A 17,769-nucleotide genomic window follows, 5' to 3' on the forward strand; every position below is an offset into this window, starting at 1 on the left:
CATCTCATCAGCTGTTGGCCATTGCTACATTGTAGGCAGCCGTTAGACTAAGCCCAGCTAGTGACCAGTCCTCCTTCGTGCTAGGTTGCGTGAGACTAGTGGCCACATGAGTTATATCAAATGTGTTCTATTCATATTTTGCATCACAAACACTCTACAATAATTATTGTTGTGGCAACATTTGTATCTGTACTGCACAGTTATAATTTAATAGCATAAATAATTTCTGCTGTTCTATAGGTTTCTATTAATTAAAGTAAACTCAACCCATTCTTGTTCTATAGGCTCGATCTTGTTCTGGAAATTAATTAACGCCGGCGCCATTGGCTATAGAAAATTTATAGCCTCTGGGTACTGTTTTAATTTGGCCAACGTACTACATGTTCTCACAAATTACAGACAAACTAAAGGCCTAAACCGGTTTAAGAATTGACCTGTTTTCACCTGCACTAAAACCAGTTATTTAACTGTAACGTGACAGTAGCGCGCTTGTTTAGATGGCTTCTGACAACGCCGTTTTGATGATATTGACTATTTTGCTGGGATAGGATGAAGATGTATAAGGGTCGTTAACTAGGGAAAGAAATCAGCAGCTGTACAGGAACTATTCTGTTCATATTTGCTCCTATTCTGTTCACCGGGGACTATTTTGTTCACGCAATTTGAACCCACCCTAGTGGGGACTATCCTGTTCACGTGAACATAGTCCCCGGTGAACAGAATATATTCTGTTCACGGCGACTATCTTGTTCACAGGTGACTATCCTGTTCACGGCGACTATAGATCTGCATGTTCACTAGAGCTTCTGTTCACTAGCTAGACAATTCCTACAATTCCTGTTGGACGTCTCTAGATGGGAAGACTGACTCAAATATACTTTTATGTTTTAGCAGATGTATCAAAGTAGATAATTAGTAATTATTTACAGCTACAATAGCATATAAGTGCACAAGTGTTATTTGAAATAGTGCACTGTTAATTAATTGGTTTTGAGACTAGACAGATTTTTCGTTGAATTAGATAGACTATAAATAAAGATTGGATGAACAAAAAATGTTTTTGCAAAGTTACTGTTAATGTAATTCCAATAATTGTTGTAAATGAACCCTTGATGTGAAAAATTGACGGAGAAGCATGCACCAGACAACCTATAGTCACGTGACGCGCGAGCGCTGCACGGAGGAGCGAGGCGAATGCGCACATTGATCGCGAATTTAGAGTCGCTGTGAACAGAATAGTCGCCGTGAACAGAATAGCCCACACTCTAGTGGACTATCCTGCTAACAGGGGACTTTTCTGTTCAATTGAAAAAATAGTCAACCGTGAACAGAATACGTTAATTAATTGTAGTAGCTGTGAACAGACTAGTCGCTGTGAAGAGGATGGTCGCCTGTGAACAGGATAGTCCCCGCCATAGTCCCCGCTAGGGTGGGTTCAAATTGTGTGAACAAAATAGTCGCCAGTGAACAGAATAGGAGCAAATATGAACAGAGTAGTCCACGTGAAAAGGATAGTACCTGTACGGCAGCTACGGAGAGACAGAAGACGGTGTCTCTAGAGTCGACCAGTCAATCCTCGCCTACGTCTACAGTGTCGTCATGCAAATTCCTACTAGCAGATGCTGAATCAATGAAAACCGACAGTTGCTGGCGACAGAGCAGCCCAATACTTCAAATAAGGCTTTCCCAGACGGTTTGTTTTGTACATCCGGTCCCAGATAGTAGTGGAAACATTCGCTTTCTTGAACTGGTTTAGTTTTTAAACGCGTTTAAGCTAAACTAGTTTAAGGTGCAGCTAGTGGAAACACGGTCCTACTCCTACTGTCACTAGACAGTTTTGTAGCGCAAGCGGGCCTGAGTGCGAGGCTAATGGAAAGAGCATGAAAAAAGTAAGTGCAGAGAAACTCGGTCGTTTCGTGGGCGACGTTCTCGCTTCGTGTGGCGTTGATTCATCCGGCTCTGAGGCTGTATCCCAATCTCTTGTCCAAGCGAATCTCCGTGGCATTGATTCTCACGGAGTGCGTCTTCTTCCCACCTATGCAGAGAGCGCAGATAAAGGGGGCGTCAACAAACATCCGAAAATCAACGTCAAACAGACGTTCCCGTCTTGCTGTTGTGTGGACGCAGACAACGGATTTGGAGCTGCAGCGGGATTCCGTGCTATTGATGAGTGCATCAAAATTGCTGAAAATCAGGGCATTGGTATTGCAAGTGTGATCAACTCTTCTCACTGTGGATACATGGCAGCCTATACGTTGCGAGCAGCTGCTAAGGGCTACATGGCTTTTTCGTTTACTAACACTGGATCGGCTATGTTGTCGTACAATGGAACTAAGAAGTACATTGGAACGAATCCAATCTGTTTCGCTGCACCGAGGGAAGAGAGCGATCCGTTTTGTGTCGATTTGGCGACTACAGCTAGAACCTATAACTCTGTTGAACTGGCAAGGCTGACAGGGAGTAAACTGGATGAAGGTTAATTAACACACATACAGTAAATACAATTAATTAAGGGACATGGACAGACAACAAACATACAAAATGAGTACCGGCTTTCTTCGATTAGATGCCACTGAGTGTTTACTATTTAGCGAGGATTCCAACTGCAGTTTAAACAAGGGCGGCGTTTATTCAAGGGTGGTGTTTAATGGTCAAGGGCTTTCTTATAATTAGCCTCGAACTTTCAGACCAGAGAGCGAGCAAAGCGTGCGAACTCCTGGGCGGTTAAGTGCATGCCAGAGGCGCTAAGTGCACGACAGAGCCGTGACGTTCCTCGAGGCCATCACCTTTCAAGGCTTTGAGAACTGTTCAAGCAACTAGATTAGCTGGCGTTGTGCTGCAGAATGGGCGGGGCGTTTAATCAATGAAATACGGTACATGTATAGAGTAGTGTCACCTAATGTCATCTTGTCACTATACGCACCATGCCACGTAAGCACTACAGTACAGGCTTGTTATTGACTTTGTCAATAATTATAATTACATGCATGTCATACATTTAAATATAAATGCTATTCGATAGTCCATAGCATAACAGACGAGTTACTTGCAAAGGCAATGAACACAATAATGTTTGACAAATTGCAGGGCAATTTCTTGATCCGTGTGGTACGTTGTCGTGTAGGACACTATGCAGATGCTCAAGGGGAAATAACTACAGACCCTTGGAAATCTGCAATGCTTTTGCCTAGTGGTGGCCACAAAGGCTTTGCACTTGGTATGATGGTTGAGGTTCTTTGTTCGACTTTGAGTGGCATGGCATTTGGACCACATACAGTGCCTATGTATGGACCAAACTCTGACCCAGGTACAGCAAACATATGACTTTACAGACTCTGAAGGTGTTGTAACTATAGTGTAACCATGAAGGTGTACTGTAATGATGACGAATGTTGCATCAAGTCAGTAGAATTTGGCATATCACGTTTTAAATGGTACACCACTGATTGGACAGTATGGAAGATGCGATCAATTGATAGAATTGATGTGTACTGCAGTGGTTTGTATAGTGTTAGCTGCTTAGCAATAATACCTGCATGGTGTGTGTGTGTGTGTGTGTGTGTGTGTGTGTGTGTGTGTGTGTGTGTGTCTGTGTCTGTCTGTCTGTCTGTCTGCCTGTGTGTGTGTGTGTGTGTGTGTGTCTGTCTGTCTGTTTGCCTGTGTGTGTGTGTGTGTGTGTGTCTGTCTGTCTGTCTGTCTGTCTGTCTGTCTGTCTGTCAATTTCATTTATTGAAACACAAACTCTATGTTACATTTCTAACACTAAATGCAAACAAGCTGTGTGTGTGTGTGTGTGTGTGTGTGTGTGCGCGCGCACGTGTGTGCATGCATATGTGTGTGTGTGATGACCATATATGACAACTATTGATCCATAGCTATTTTTCATTGTCTATTTTACACATTTGACAGATGTTGAATGTTACAGCAAATAAACGGCAAATTTGTCAAACGTACGTGGTTTTTCGTCCCGATTTCTGCATCCCAGCTGACCAGTTTAAAAGATCTCTTCAACAGATGACCGACGAAGTGCGATCTCAGCCTGCACATGAAGGTATCAACTATCCACGGCTCAATACCACTAATCCAGAGTGTGTATCATTGCTTGACGTAGGTAAACATGTTATGATGCCTGGAGATCCAGAGATCAATTTTGTGGTGCAGCGAAGTCAACACGGGATTCCCCTTGATGATTCTACTTGGTTAGAACTTACGAAATTGGGAGAAAAATATGGTGTTTTGCTACCACCCATTGTCTCAGATCAAGACTGAGGTAAAAACCGTGAATGTTTAGTAGGTGTTGATTTATTATTGATTGAACTGCTGTGATATGGGATAATAGATGAATGGAAATTGGATAATTCTGGATTCATACAGATAAGTTAGTACCTCCCACGTGTTACTGTAAATCATGCTTGTAACTACAAATGTTCATAAACTACCGCAAACTCTACTTTGTAAGAAAGAATGTTCGTAAACTTGAACACCTTGTGCATGGAAGTGACGATCGAGGCTCAATTCACATCCGGGTGGGTCTGCTTTATTCTCAACATGTCTCTGACATGACACTACCCTGAGCCAAAGAATGAAGACAATCATTCAGACAGTGTAGTATGTGCATGCGCATGGATATAAAAAATTGGGCTACAAAATTAAATGTGGATGGATATTTGGACTACTATTTGATTTTGTAAATTCTGTAAATTGCCAAAAAATTATTAACTTAATTAAATAGTTTACAAAAGTTTATTGATTTAATTATTTGACTGCTGAATTGACTACTGAACAAAGACCAACTCCCAAGTTTGTTTTGCTTAATTAATTGATGGGAAACATTTAATCAAGAAACTTAGAGAATGAAGCACTACAGTGCAAACCCACGTGCCATACCTATGCAGCTTGATTTACATCAACATACGGGATGTTCATTTGATCACGTGCAGGTCATATGGTCGTACGTCACGTGACCAAACTGTAATACCGTTTCACACGTGAGTAATGACTTCAACCATGCCATTTGCTTATGTAACTTGAAAGCTAGAACAGATGCGAGGATACAATGCACGGTGGCTTGAGACATCACGAGTCACGATGAATCACAGACAAGGTGGAACATGGAAATTTGCTATCAACGAATGAAAGCATTGGCAATGCTATCTCTGATAGCACATCGTTACATCTGCAAATCTATATACTTCATACATACGTGCAAAAGATCTACGCTGAGCTACCTTCTGTTAACCACAGCTTCTCGCTTGGTGGTTGCTGTTTTCTAGGCGAATGTAATGACTCTAATGCAGTCTCGGTCTTTTTACTATGCGTTTCGCGAAGGTAGAGTGACACCAGTAATGCCAGAAAAACCATCAAAGCTCCGATCAAAAATGGTGCTCCTGGTAGTGTCATTTCTCTATGGTGTGGAGACTCTTTATGCGGTTTGGCTGTGTCTGCCATGGTGTCACTGGTCAAGTCCATGTGTAGCAGTCCGAACACGAGACCATACAAGGCCGGTCCTAAACCATTGCACAGCCCTCTGATGCCAGTAACCATTCCTTGTACTGCGCCTTGCTGGCCTGCATCGGCATTCTTGGACACTAAAGCACTGATTGCGGGGTAGGAGAGAGCAGCCATGGCGGCTAGAGAACCAGCAGCCCACATCATCCTGCGCAAGGCAATACATTGATGATTAGCTACAGTTGAATGCATAGGAGTACACTCTGCATGAAATAGCAAACACACTTAAAATTTAACTTATACTCTACATGCCATCATGGTAACCTAGCAACAGGTTGCCGTATTTGTTGTTGATTGATAAAGTCTTTGCTGACAGATTATAACCCTATGAGTTGATCTGAGTGCATGTCTGCCTTTCTAAAATCTCTATAGCTATAAAAGTGGGGTGTTCCACAAATATTCGTAAAATTATTTTAGTTTGCCTGTCAACTGTGTGAGACAATAGTAGACTTTTCATGGCTTTGTTCATACTCATCTATAGAAGTCGCTCGTAATGAAACACGTTAAAGGTGCCCGCTCATGATTCACCACTCATGCACACACACACACACACACACACACACACACACACACACACACACACACACACACACACACACACACACACACACTTGAAAACGTGCCACGATTTCAAGTTGTGTCATAATGAAGCAGAGCAAGGGAACATCTTAGGGTGCACCATGTTCCATGGCATGTGGCATACAGTCTAAATTCCTAGTATAAATAGAAAGGCGAATCGCATTCTTGTCCACCACGGCAGTTTCGCTCCTCGTACTTGACATTTCGAGAAAGCTAACGACAAATGTGTTACATTCTTTATCCACACATTTATCATTTACCGTCTTGAAGTAGCTTGCTGTTGAACGACAAAGCGTTTTCTCGACCAATTTCTTGTTGCACGTGACCCGGAAATGAGTGGAAACTACTAGAGAGCATTATCATGATGGCATCCGAAACTTGGAGCGTGAAAGTAGCCATGGAGAGGTGCTGGACGCCACCGACAACGCGGATTACACATCTATCGTGCATAACAGCTACTAGCCTCGAAGTTCCAGACCCATTTTTGGGTCACATACAACAAGGAAAAGATCGAGAAATTGCTTTGTCGTTCAACAGCAAGCTGTCTCGAACTGGTAAATGGTAAAGGCATGATTTCAAGTTGTGCAGGCCATGTCTGCATGTGCGTGTGAATTCGTGAGCGGGCATCTTTAAATTAACGTACACTTACCAGTATTCAGTGCTAACGCCGTAAAGTACAAGTTGCACGAGTTGAAACAGTAACCCAATGCCAATAGATTTCCTATAGCCAATGGCGTTGATAAGTATCCCGAGCACAAGCGTCTAGAACAGAACCGGTTAAAATGTAGAGCATTGTTAGAGACCCAGGAAACAGAGCAGAAGCGATCTATGCCATTTACTTATACTGTACCTGTGCTAGTACAGATAGAATTCCTACTACAGCTATAAATGTTGCCACATCTTCTCTGGTGAATCCTACAACCTGCAAAGTGAATTATTATGGCAATTTTATGCCTAAAAACTGCATGACGACTGACCTTAGTGAGATAAATAAATATACAAGAGTATTGTCCAGCCTCTGGTAAGTACGAGAGGAAAACCATGATGCACAGACACAAGATAGTGTGGTCTTGACCAACACGACGAATAGACTGAAACGGCACAAACAATTAGGATCAACCATTACCATGAAATTCTACTGAAAAATTGTTAGATTGACAATCTGGACAATGACCCATGCAGATCAATAATTCGTAGTTTAGTTGAACCACAAAGCGTTTCCTAATATGAATAATTCTACATGCATCTTACAGCAAATGGGTCGGCTTTGTCCCATGAGATTGGCGTCCCCCACGATGCTGGTCTCACTCTCTCAGGCAACGATTCAGGAACAGCAACCAGGATAAAGAGAACGTCCAGGACTGAGATAGAAGTGGCTAACAAAATTACAACTCCGTCGCCATACTGACTACTCAAGTAAGCACCCAAGGCAGGGCTGGTGACAAAACTGGCAGCAAACGTAGCCGATACCTACACATGATACTAATTCAATGAAAGCTGAAAATTGTAGAAAAACAACAAATAAATGTGTGTGTGTGTGTGTGTGTGTGTGTGTGTGTGTGTGTGTGTGTGTGTGTGTGTGTGTGTGTGTGTGACTGATGACCCTAATGGGTTATGACTTATCTTCACAGATGTAGATGGACATGTACTGTTATTCAGCTATCAGACATTATAGCCATCAAGTTAGACTTAGTATGCCAATAATATGAATATATTTATAGACATCAGGTATGTCAAGAGACACACTACTAGTAGGGAGGACATTATCACCAGTGAATAATCCCAGCCCAGCATAATTCACACCACGCATTAATAATTAATTAATTAACTACAGATTACAAACAATGCTCTATTCATATATAATAGAAGTGTCTATTAACCTGTCCATACGCTGAGCTTCTCTCATTCTCATCCGTTATATCAGCCACATACGCAAACACAACCGAAAACGTAACAGCAAACACTCCCGACATTGAGAACACAGCAAAGTACCACCTACACAGAGACACAGAAAGTCAAACTCCCACACAGTCCCCGCTGACTCATCCTATGCTAATAGTTTCCACTCACATGGGACTGACGTAGAGAAGAGGAATAGGAAGACAAGTAAAAAATACAGACACCAAAAGAAACGATTTTCTGCCCCAGACATCAGATAACGCCCCAATCAACGGAGCACTTAGAAACGATAGAAAACCCTTAAATTGAAAGAGCGTCAACAATAAAACGACAATCAGGTAGCTTTCGCTGTGACTGCCCTGCCTTTATTCCTTGTATTAAACCATTCATAAACAACGTGTGACTCGGAAACGTGTCGGAGAGCACCTGAAATGAGGGAGGAGAAGCTTAGCTGTTAGAGAACACTCACTCTTCACGAGCTAGTGATTACCGAAATGACCGGTCCGGTCAGTAGACCCCAAGCGAAGAACTCGAGGAAGATGACAACAGTGGCATGGAAGACATGCGGTGATCCTAGACCCTGAAGAGAGTGAGAAGAGGCGATGAGATGCGGAAAAATTGCCAACGGACGGTAGATCGTGTAAGCGACAAATACATGGTTACCGATATCTCGTCTCGAATGACTTCTTTCAGCCGCTTTGCCCTTCTCGCCACTGGTTGTCTCTTCATTAGCTATTCACTAGCCGAGGTTGCAATCAGGGTTGAACATACGGGCTCTTGGTGGTTAACATACGGGCTCTTAGTGTGTAGCACGGCGCGCGTGGGATGTCATGGCCACTTTAGTACGACAAGAGTACGCTATTCTTTTTTGCGAGCAGTTCGGTCAATTCATGTCTTGAATCTGTGAATGACTAGGGTTGGTTTCGAGATGAAACTTTCAAAGTGAAATGTCTCAATCATTAGTTGCTAGGCGAGGTAGCGCGCGCGTGGTCGGATAGTTGCTTGCTACCGTTCGAGCCTGCAGCCGGCTGTTGACGTACTGTACAACTGTACTTCTACAGAAGAGATTCTAGGTAGGTCGTGTGTGCGTGTGATGGCATGCGTTTGTGGCTGCGTCATTGGAGTGCATGTGGGTGTGCACATCTTACAACTACGTACAGTGTACTGTACTTAATACTTACTCTTTAGTAGCTGTTTTTCCGGTGTGCTCCGCATATAAACCGAGCTATATAGCAAACCATGTACGTAGCAACCTGGAGCACAGTCGAATTGTTGCTGTATGATAACAGAGTATTTTGAAGTTGTACAAGAATGCCCTTCATTTACCTTTTAGACCGCTACTTTGTAGTAGTAAGTCCTGCTTGCAACTTGCGTTAAGTTGCACGCATTAGCTATGTCGTGAACTGCATGCCTAGAATAATAGATGTATAAAATGTATTTTGTGCTGCATATCTTTCTGGTTGCTATACTTCAGGTGATGTGATGTGATGTGATGTGATGTGATGTGATGTGATGTGATGTGATGTGATGTCAAGTCCTGTCATGTCATGTCAGGTTTAATTGATAGTCTTGTTTTCAATTAACTACCAATTGTAGCATGCATGGAGGCTGCTGCTTGTGATGCAGAAGAATTGAATGCAACACTTTTATTCTGCGATTTGCTACCAGCTGTGATAACAATGACAAGAAACAATTGCAGTCAGTACCGTAGCGATTACCAACCAGCAATGCTATAACAACGACAAGAAACAATTGCAGTCAGTACCACTAGAATGGTACAGCTACTTCAAACAATGGTCACAGTCTAATCAACGCTCTTTACTCAGTTTTCCAAGCACAACACAATCTTTCTATGCATAAGATAGACTGGTGAGACATTGGCCATAATGTCATCAGATTCATCATGAAGTGCACAGTGGAATGCCACTGGTTGTTCTTGTTGAAGCACTGGTGTACAAGTTGGTGGGCAATGGTGGTATGTATATTTGCTTATGCATTTCTTTTTATCGGTGTCCTTTCTGATGTAGTCTTTGTAGCCTGGACATACTTCTGAAATTACAGACATTTATTATAGACAGTGTCAGCAGATTGAGAAGTTAGGACTGACTTTGACATTGTCGTCTTTCTATGGTTTGGCTGCATGTCACATTCAGTGGATTCTCTAAAACAGATCGGTGTCTTTCCTCCCATTGTTTACTTCTATCTTCACACCCAGACCAGGCACTCCACTTTTCATAATGGCAACCTATATCAACATCTCATTTTTGCAGCTACTGCAGTTATATGTGAATTATTCTCACCTTCAACAGCGACTTTACTTGCTGCCGCTGCCATGATGTATGCAAATAGACTTTCAACTGGGCCTTTACCACTGCTCACATCCTGGATGCATGCCTCCATGTAGTTATGGACAGAGACGAATGGATGAGCCTCTGCAGCAGCTTCATGGAACAGAGGAGTACAAACATTCATAGCACTCATCAGCATTGTTTGGTCAAATGGTGGATATGATGGAGGAGATGTGGGAGACCCAGGCAAACAGGAAGTGTTTAATGCCCATCCGCTAACAAATTCGGGAATCGTGTCAACTACATGACAGTTTGGTCGGGAGGATTCCAACTCATCTGCTTTAGAACTGTTGTAGTTGGAATTAGCACAGAGACCAGCTGTTTGGTTCATGTAAAAGCCATTGATAGACAAGTGAATGCCTCTGCCATTGAAAAAGATGTCTATTCCAACATAGGACGACAAGCGAATGTACTTGTGAACACCAACATTGACCTCCCTAATGTGAATCTCATGCTTGAGCTTGTGTGGCATTGACTTTTCAATATCATTTACTCTCAGACCCCAACGGCCAAGAGTGTACTTAGTTCCATTAATGTAGACATCCACCTGCCTGCCACCTCTTCTTGCCACAACTGCAAAGTTGTCTGATGCATTTCGATGGCGTGATAAGATATAATCACACTGTGGCTGCATGATGGGGTAAGACAAGCCATCAAATGTGATCACACGTCCATTAAAATATGTACAGACAGCTATGGAAAAAACACAGTTACATAAACAGAACCCTCTCAAGAGACTAGTATCTTACGTGACTTCAATGGATATGGCAATATATATCCAACGTTGGTTCTGTTGAAGTAGCTAGACTCGGCGGTGATATTAACCATCAGTTTAATTGATGTGAAGTTTACACGAAGCCATTGTGGCATGTCACTGCAGCCTTCTAGGTAAAGAATGGCCGACATATTGCCGTGTGTACCATTGGTAAGGGAACCATTGACTTCAGCCATGAACTCAGGTATCTTGATAATAACCGTGTCATTGTCAGGAGCGATGCGCATACGTGTAAGATTGCCATGAAACATGGACTTATTGAACTTAACATGACCCCATGTGTTAGAGATTGTTGTATTGAGACTAATCCAGCCTTCGATGTCCATCATTCTAGATGTATTGGCAAGGAAGATACCTGATGCAACGGCAGGAATACTAGTAGCTGTCAGGTTAATTACTCGCAGCTGAGTTGGCCTTTCACCAACAGTGTACCAGTCAAATATGCCTTTGACAGTTCTTTCGTGATCCGTGGCAAAATAAGAGTATATTGTTCCTCGTTCAGTGCTGACTTTTGAGTCATTCCAGATCTTGAAGTGATGCTCACTTGGGCTTGGTGTGAGTGGCCTTAGAATAAGTTTGATGCCAGCTGGCCCAGAGAGTGGAAAGAAAGGAGCTTCTGGTACATCGGTGCTGTTCGGATAGCTAACAGGTGTGATGAATTCTATATTGGTGTAGTTGCCACCTACTCTTTCATATAGTTCAGTCTGTAAGGAGAAATTGTAGGCAACTGTTATCAATATGCAACAATAGAACTAAGCTGCTAAGCCAACCTCATTGCGTTTCCAGATTCCCATCTCCATCTTCTTACCAGCAACTTCAACGTATTGATAGTACCTGGAAGACAAGCCAGCTTCATATTACCAGCATTATGTTGTACTGAACTCAAAGTGGTTGTACTTTGCTTCAAACACAGTAGACTCTGGATCTCTTGGCATCTGATCAATGTACAGGTCAGTTTCGTATTCGTTAGTTACTGTTAGTCTGGCTCTCTGCTTGAAGCTGCTCTTGACTTTTCCAATGTGTACAACACGAGGTTGTACACGACTTCTACCAGCATCCAAAACTACAGTGATGTTGGCATATGTTGCTACTCTGTATAAATTCAAGTTGTGTCAGCAATGTAAAGAACTTTAAAACAATGTAAGATCATTACTTGGGTGTGATCTCTCCACTAACTTCAATGTTGGTGGACTTAACTACACTTATGTCTCCTTCAGCATCCAAGTGTGCCATAACTGTAGCAATAGCAGTCACGTTGAGAGGTAGTCCCATAATACTTGGGATGCTTCTCTTTATGTCCACAATGGTGGAGGACTTGGTTACAGACATACTGTTGTGATATACTGGAAACTTCCCTGTGATGAAGTATTTCAGGTAGTCTTTAACTCCACTGAAAATGTCGGTTACGTGGTCGAACTTAAAGCGTGACATAACAACTTCTGTGATTATAGTACGAAGATTGTTGAATTTGTCACTTGTGTAAAGAGCTTTGTTGACGCCTTCCTCATCAGCTCTGTTCCATGCTAGCTCATTACCAAAAGCCTTGATATAACCAGAGAACCACATAGGCTCTTCTTCTAAATAGCACTATCATTGAATAAGAGGCACAGATCAAACTATTGGCTTAGCAGCATTCTAATGCTTTGACATTTAAACTTTTACCATTCTCTCTGCTCCTGCCATTCCACTTGGTTTCAAAATTCGTGTTCCAAGACGGATGTAGCCGGTGGGACCAAACAGTCGTTCTATTAGTTTAGATGTGCCGAGTGCACGCACTCCTACCTGTACAGTCACAGTCAAATTTGCAAATAGCAGAAAATGTTATGAAGTTGCTTATTACTTCAAGTAATTGAAAGTCATAACCAAAAGCGTTTGCTGTCACTGACATTATTCCACTGCGAGGCAGATTACTGACATTGGTGAACACAAATCCTGATGCCAATCCAACTCCCATAACATCTCGGGGTAGAGGCCTTGGCCAGTTGAAATCAGCTAGCAACACAAACAATATCAATTGTGGCATGTTAACTTTTTTCCCTGACATAACTCACCTAAGGAGCCATAGTTATACTTGGCTTTTGAAGAAAAGTAACCGCGATCACAGTCTCTGCACCAGTAGTGAGCATTGGTAACCTTCAGGACATAACTTACTGACTCTTTGCTATAGAAAGAGAACAGGTTGACAGTAAGCAGTTACATAAGATGTCAACATGATAAAACGTTTTACTAACATTCTCATCATTTGTGGGTTGGTGCTTCTTTCAGCTTCTACCAAATAGGTGTAGACGTAGCTCCGTACATATTGGTCGGCCTCGTTTTGTAGTGACTTGACAAATTTGATGAACTCACTTGGAGGAATATCAATGGCGGAACTACGAATGAAGACCAGGAATGCTGCAATACGTGCTTCAACTTTCTCGGTAGTGTTGTAGTAGATTGGTAGAACAAGGGAGTGGATCTGTCAAAAGAGCATTATATTCATCTGGTAGTTGTGCATATGTTTTTTTCTGTCATGGATTGCCTTGTGAGGAGCTTTGACCGACATGCGTTCTAGTGCATAGATGGCAGCCAGTCGTTGTTCAAAAATGAGCTCATTATTTTGTCTTGGTGTTGTCCACAGAGCATCTTCAATGACAGGAAGACCTCTTAATGAGCCAGCATTTCCCAGAGCTTTCAACACATGGATCTTTTCTTTAATGTCAGTCGTGCGGGCGTACTTTTCCATGAGCCAGTCTAGTGCCTGTTGTGGAAAGAAACAACTAATTGATGCTATTTGAGGACAAGCTGCGTTATGGTTATAGACACACCATATTCAATTCTGTGCTGCAGTTGTTCTGTGGATCTTTGAGTACAAGACGAATGACAGCACCAAGCACAAGAGTAGATGTCATATTGTAATTGTTGTATTTGGCGATTTCCTGAAAAATGTCTTGTAATAATAGATTTGAATCTGGGACAGACATATAACTACACTACTGACCCAGGTAATGTTGAGCCACTTGCAACGAGAGCATAAGCGATGTAGAGGTATTAGTGACAGGCTGACAATAAGTTCACGACGACGAGATGCATTGAGGCACATATCGTTGTTTTTCGCCAGTTCACTGATTAACTCAAGAGCTGGTTCAGTTCCCAACCAGGCAAGAGCATCTAGGAAGTAAGTACTGCACAAACAAGCCAGTACTCAGTTATGACTTGTCAATATGTTACAACTGATGCTGCTCACTGTTTCTTTCTGAGGATTCCTTCGTTTGGGCTCTTGCACTGCGCATACTCATTCTTCAGGTTCATCAGTGATGGGTAGCTACATCTCCTCATCTCTTCTACAAGCTTGGCAAAGTACTCAGCAATTTGAGCTGGGTCTTCCATAACTGCCATTGAATCTATGATAGGTTTAGGTTTGCATTGTTCTCTGTCTCTCTCGCAAGTAGGCAGTGGGAAGTAGCATTCTAGAGTCTTGGGAGGACCGGCTAAGCAAAATTCATAGTTAATAATGTTGTTTACAATGACAGTTGTGCAAGAGGTTACGTAAGGGAGTGGTGGTGCAAGAAGGCAGAGTGTCTTGTCTAGTTGTCCTTGCTAAGACCTGACTGCTCGAGAAAAGTACAATGAAGCAACATTTGACACAGCTACAACAGATCTGTTTTGGACCTGATTGTGACGACTATAGATCCAGCTTCTTTGCTGATAGGAGCAATAGATTGCTTCTCTACCACCTCACTTCTTTGCAGTATCAGGTAATGGCCTTCCCTTACATACTTCATGTGAGTAGTTGTCTCACCAAATACAAACTTGGCCTCTTGATGCTGAGCAAACAACAGGTAACCATTAGAAACACTGTTACCATTGTTTAGATATTATTGACTTTGCTGGGTGGTAGAATGGTAGAAAACTCGATAGATCTGTTGGGACACGTCTCAGTATCACGTGTCTTCATCAAGTAGACCTCATCTTTCGTGCTATCTTTGCGTACTTTAAAAATGCAGCGTCCCAGGCAGTCAGTCTACATATAGACAATATATACTTTAGCTGATCAGTAAAATTTTGCGCGCGCGCACGTGCGCGCACACACACACACACACACACACACACCAGTTGCACACATTTATGCACACTTGTGCACGCACGGGCATGCGTGCACACCACACACACACACACACACACACACACACACACACACACACACACACACACGCACACACACCTGCTCTTCTGTGAATCTTCCATCTTCTCGCTCAGGGACTCCTTGAAATGCAGTGAGGATGCCACGTTTCAAGTTTAGAATGCGGACTGAGTCTTCAGGCGATGGGTAGATCTCGGTGATGCGACCATTGTATGAGTCAAACAGCAGACACCTGGCTTGCATATCGTCACAGTCTGCCAGTTCATCATTTTCAAATGAGTGGACTGTGAGTCCTTCCTCTTGAAAAGAGTGCAGATACACTTCTTCTGGGTACTTTCCTACAAAGGCTGCAGCTGTACATTGTGTGATCTGCAGTCAGTAAGCACAAACAATGAACTGAAAGCCTAGGATAGTGCATGGTTAGAGCCAACTTGGAGAACAGCTCGTGTGCTGTTGATGAAAGTGATGGCTACTTTCATGGTCATCTGTATGCCAGTGCTGTTGTCTGATGTCCTTGGCACTCCACTAACAGACGTAGTCTGATAAGTGTACCAGTATGTACGATCTACCATAATACAACAAGGCAAATTGTAGGATTTCATGCACTTAGATTTCATACATTGTACATACCTGTTGAAAGATTAGGCCATACAGGACCTGCAACAAGCAGATAATTTGGATTATTGAGAATAATTAGTCCAGCATTGCATAGATGAAGATACCTGCACTCGTGAGACCCAGAAGTAGCAAAATGACAAGCAACTTCATGGTTCAACAAGATGGAAATACTTGACTTGACCTTTCAATGGTTATATGAGATGGAAATGTTTGGTCTCCAGTTCACCTGGAGAAGAGACCAAATGACTTGTACCTATTGAGGACTATCATTAATAGACTCATGACAGCTATTGTATGTGTGCTTGACCCTTTAAGATCAATAGGTTATTGTCTATTATAGAATAGCCTATTGTGTCTATTTTTACTTCCTGTCTCTGTTTCTTAAACAGACAATCAAGGTCAATTAGTATAGTGTTATTGTTTGTTCAAATGAGTATTTCTGGTGACCAGAGTATAGGAGATCTAAATATGTATGTTAGGAAATGAATTATAGAGTTAATATTTTGTATATTTGCTAATCTTGCTACTCTTAAGGCAAGATGTAGTTATTAGCTTTGATAAGAGCAAACAATATAGTATTGTTTGATCTTTTCCTTTGTTTATACAACTTTTGTGAGCTATTTGTCATAGACGTTATTTAATTATTTTAATTAACTAGGTTTGTTAGATTCTGCTATTATCTACAGTAGCATTCAAATGTATTATCTGTTAATGATGAGATAGTCTTTAGTGTATTGGTGACAGTGATGCAACGCCTTTTGAGTAGGGAATGCCCTAAGTCATGTGATTCGAAGTCCCATTCGTATACTATAATAACAGCAGTCTTTTAGTGATACAGGAGCATTCCTGCAAAGAGTACACACTTTTCCTGGAAGAATTTTGAGGAATCTTTGCATCTACCATTTTTCTGGAAAGAACACAGCACAGAGTTATAACCACTGACTTGAATGAGTTGAAAGAATACACTTCAAACGATTGCTGCCTTAATTCTTTCAAAGAAATACAGTAGTTACAACCAGCTACATGCCTGGTTATAGTCGTGACTGAGTAATTATCTTTCGTAGATGTATGATTTTCTGTAGTGGCATGCAACGTCGGCCATTGAATCAATTTGTTATGGTGCAAGTGCAGTACAGCTACAGTACAGTGCATGTGCAGTAACACCTCCCTTTTATGGGCATTCCCCGTGCTATACCATCTAGCTGGTATAGTAACTAGACATTCACAGGCAGCTTTTTAGTAAGCCTCGCTTATGCCCGCTAAATATGCAGAAGTATGGTACCTTGATGGATTAAATAGATCTATCTGTACACCAATTACTTGTGAGGGATCATGTTGCAGACATCAAATACTGTGAGTATAGGTCACTTAGTTGCGAGACATTTAGTCGCTGGACATTTAGCCCCTAAATTTAGTCGCCAGTACACTTGGTCTCCAGTACACTTAATTTTACGCAAGGAGTGCTTAGATGCCTCTGTTGCTGTTGGTTGTGTCATTACTGCACAGCTATTCATGATAGTGGCAACCGTTCCTGAAACCATGGTAATCTCTAAAGATTGCACAAAGTTGTGCCATAACGGTTTCGTGTATGATTTTGGCAAGTTCTCGTCTGACCGCAGCTTCTGTTTGATGATGTGATATGCACGTAATTTGATAATGTAATTTTACTGTTTAGTAGTCTTTGAAGACATAAGTGTTGACACTAATCACACTATATCATGTATTTTTTGATGACATAAATTTGACAGGTATGTATAGACACGTTGTTTGACAGGTATGTATAGACACGTTGTTCAATTACCTGGCGACTAATTGTACGGCGACTACAAAATAGTGTACTGGCGACTATAGTTCCGTGACTACATGTCCCCGTGACTAAATTTTGGTGCCTAACTGTCCTGCACCCGAGTATAGTGTGA

General features: G+C 42.0%; 3 protein-coding genes and 1 long non-coding RNA gene across 5 annotated transcripts; 2 read left to right on the forward strand and 2 right to left on the reverse strand.

Moving 5' to 3' along the window:
• Positions 1–1,864: 1,864 nt before the first annotated feature.
• On the forward strand, positions 1,865–4,358 carry LOC134185592 (uncharacterized oxidoreductase YjmC-like). Its single transcript, XM_062653415.1, has 4 exons — positions 1,865–2,475; positions 3,125–3,307; positions 3,926–4,051; positions 4,112–4,358. Exons 1-4 carry the CDS (start codon positions 1,881–1,883, stop codon positions 4,267–4,269), a joined length of 1,062 nt encoding a protein of 353 aa, XP_062509399.1. The 5' UTR covers positions 1,865–1,880; the 3' UTR covers positions 4,270–4,358.
• Positions 4,359–5,133: 775 nt separating this feature from the next.
• LOC134185591 (hippocampus abundant transcript 1 protein-like) lies at positions 5,134–8,765 on the reverse strand. The gene is made up of 10 exons (XM_062653414.1): positions 8,650–8,765; positions 8,477–8,566; positions 8,350–8,412; positions 8,158–8,285; positions 7,968–8,082; positions 7,339–7,557; positions 7,065–7,178; positions 6,938–7,009; positions 6,737–6,849; positions 5,134–5,656 (listed from the first exon to the last, which is right to left on the reverse strand). Exons 1-10 carry the CDS (start codon positions 8,713–8,715, stop codon positions 5,215–5,217), a joined length of 1,422 nt encoding a protein of 473 aa, XP_062509398.1. The 5' UTR covers positions 8,716–8,765; the 3' UTR covers positions 5,134–5,214.
• A 30-nt stretch (positions 8,766–8,795) lies between these two features.
• Positions 8,796–16,964, forward strand: LOC134186198 (uncharacterized). 2 transcript variants are annotated; one of them, XR_009970922.1, is made up of 3 exons: positions 8,796–8,839; positions 8,902–9,059; positions 16,673–16,964. It is a non-coding gene; the product is annotated as an uncharacterized LOC134186198 (long non-coding RNA). The 2 variants fall into 2 exon arrangements; XR_009970923.1 differs by lacking the exon at positions 16,673–16,964 and adding an exon at positions 9,178–9,454.
• On the reverse strand, positions 9,618–16,095 carry LOC134186255 (vitellogenin-like). The gene is made up of 22 exons (XM_062654168.1): positions 15,955–16,095; positions 15,863–15,889; positions 15,664–15,797; positions 15,314–15,601; positions 14,975–15,112; positions 14,761–14,915; positions 14,638–14,699; positions 14,336–14,579; positions 14,090–14,273; positions 13,917–14,027; positions 13,631–13,849; positions 13,341–13,567; positions 13,161–13,270; positions 12,950–13,101; positions 12,772–12,891; positions 12,263–12,696; positions 12,007–12,201; positions 11,880–11,943; positions 11,084–11,813; positions 10,287–11,027; positions 10,094–10,231; positions 9,618–10,035 (listed from the first exon to the last, which is right to left on the reverse strand). The coding sequence occupies exons 1-22, from the start codon at positions 15,998–16,000 to the stop codon at positions 9,809–9,811; spliced, it is 4,746 nt and encodes a 1,581-aa protein (XP_062510152.1). The 5' UTR covers positions 16,001–16,095; the 3' UTR covers positions 9,618–9,808.
• Positions 16,965–17,769: the final 805 nt, after the last annotated feature.

This window comes from Corticium candelabrum, chromosome 10, assembly GCF_963422355.1.
Source record: "Corticium candelabrum chromosome 10, ooCorCand1.1, whole genome shotgun sequence".
NCBI lineage: Eukaryota > Metazoa > Porifera > Homoscleromorpha > Homosclerophorida > Plakinidae > Corticium > Corticium candelabrum.

Coding starts and splice junctions, on each gene's coding strand:
- LOC134185592 (XM_062653415.1), top strand. CDS start 1,881: ATGAAAAAAGTAAGTGCAGAGAAACTCGGTCGTTTCGTGGGCGACGTT. Junction 2,476..3,124: donor AGGGAGTAAACTGGATGAAG/GTTAATTAACAC, acceptor GTTGTCGTGTAG/GACACTATGCAGATGCTCAA. Junction 3,308..3,925: donor TGGACCAAACTCTGACCCAG/GTACAGCAAACA, acceptor TGAATGTTACAG/CAAATAAACGGCAAATTTGT.
- LOC134185591 (XM_062653414.1), bottom strand. CDS start 8,715: ATGAAGAGACAACCAGTGGCGAGAAGGGCAAAGCGGCTGAAAGAAGTC. Junction 7,179..7,338: donor ACAAAGCCGACCCATTTGCT/GTAAGATGCATG, acceptor GTGCCGTTTCAG/TCTATTCGTCGTGTTGGTCA. Junction 6,850..6,937: donor TTCTATCTGTACTAGCACAG/GTACAGTATAAG, acceptor GTTCTGTTCTAG/ACGCTTGTGCTCGGGATACT.
- LOC134186255 (XM_062654168.1), bottom strand. CDS start 16,000: ATGAAGTTGCTTGTCATTTTGCTACTTCTGGGTCTCACGAGTGCAG. Junction 14,274..14,335: donor GGAATCCTCAGAAAGAAACA/GTGAGCAGCATC, acceptor TTGTTTGTGCAG/TACTTACTTCCTAGATGCTC. Junction 10,036..10,093: donor AGAAAGACGACAATGTCAAA/GTCAGTCCTAAC, acceptor CTGTAATTTCAG/AAGTATGTCCAGGCTACAAA.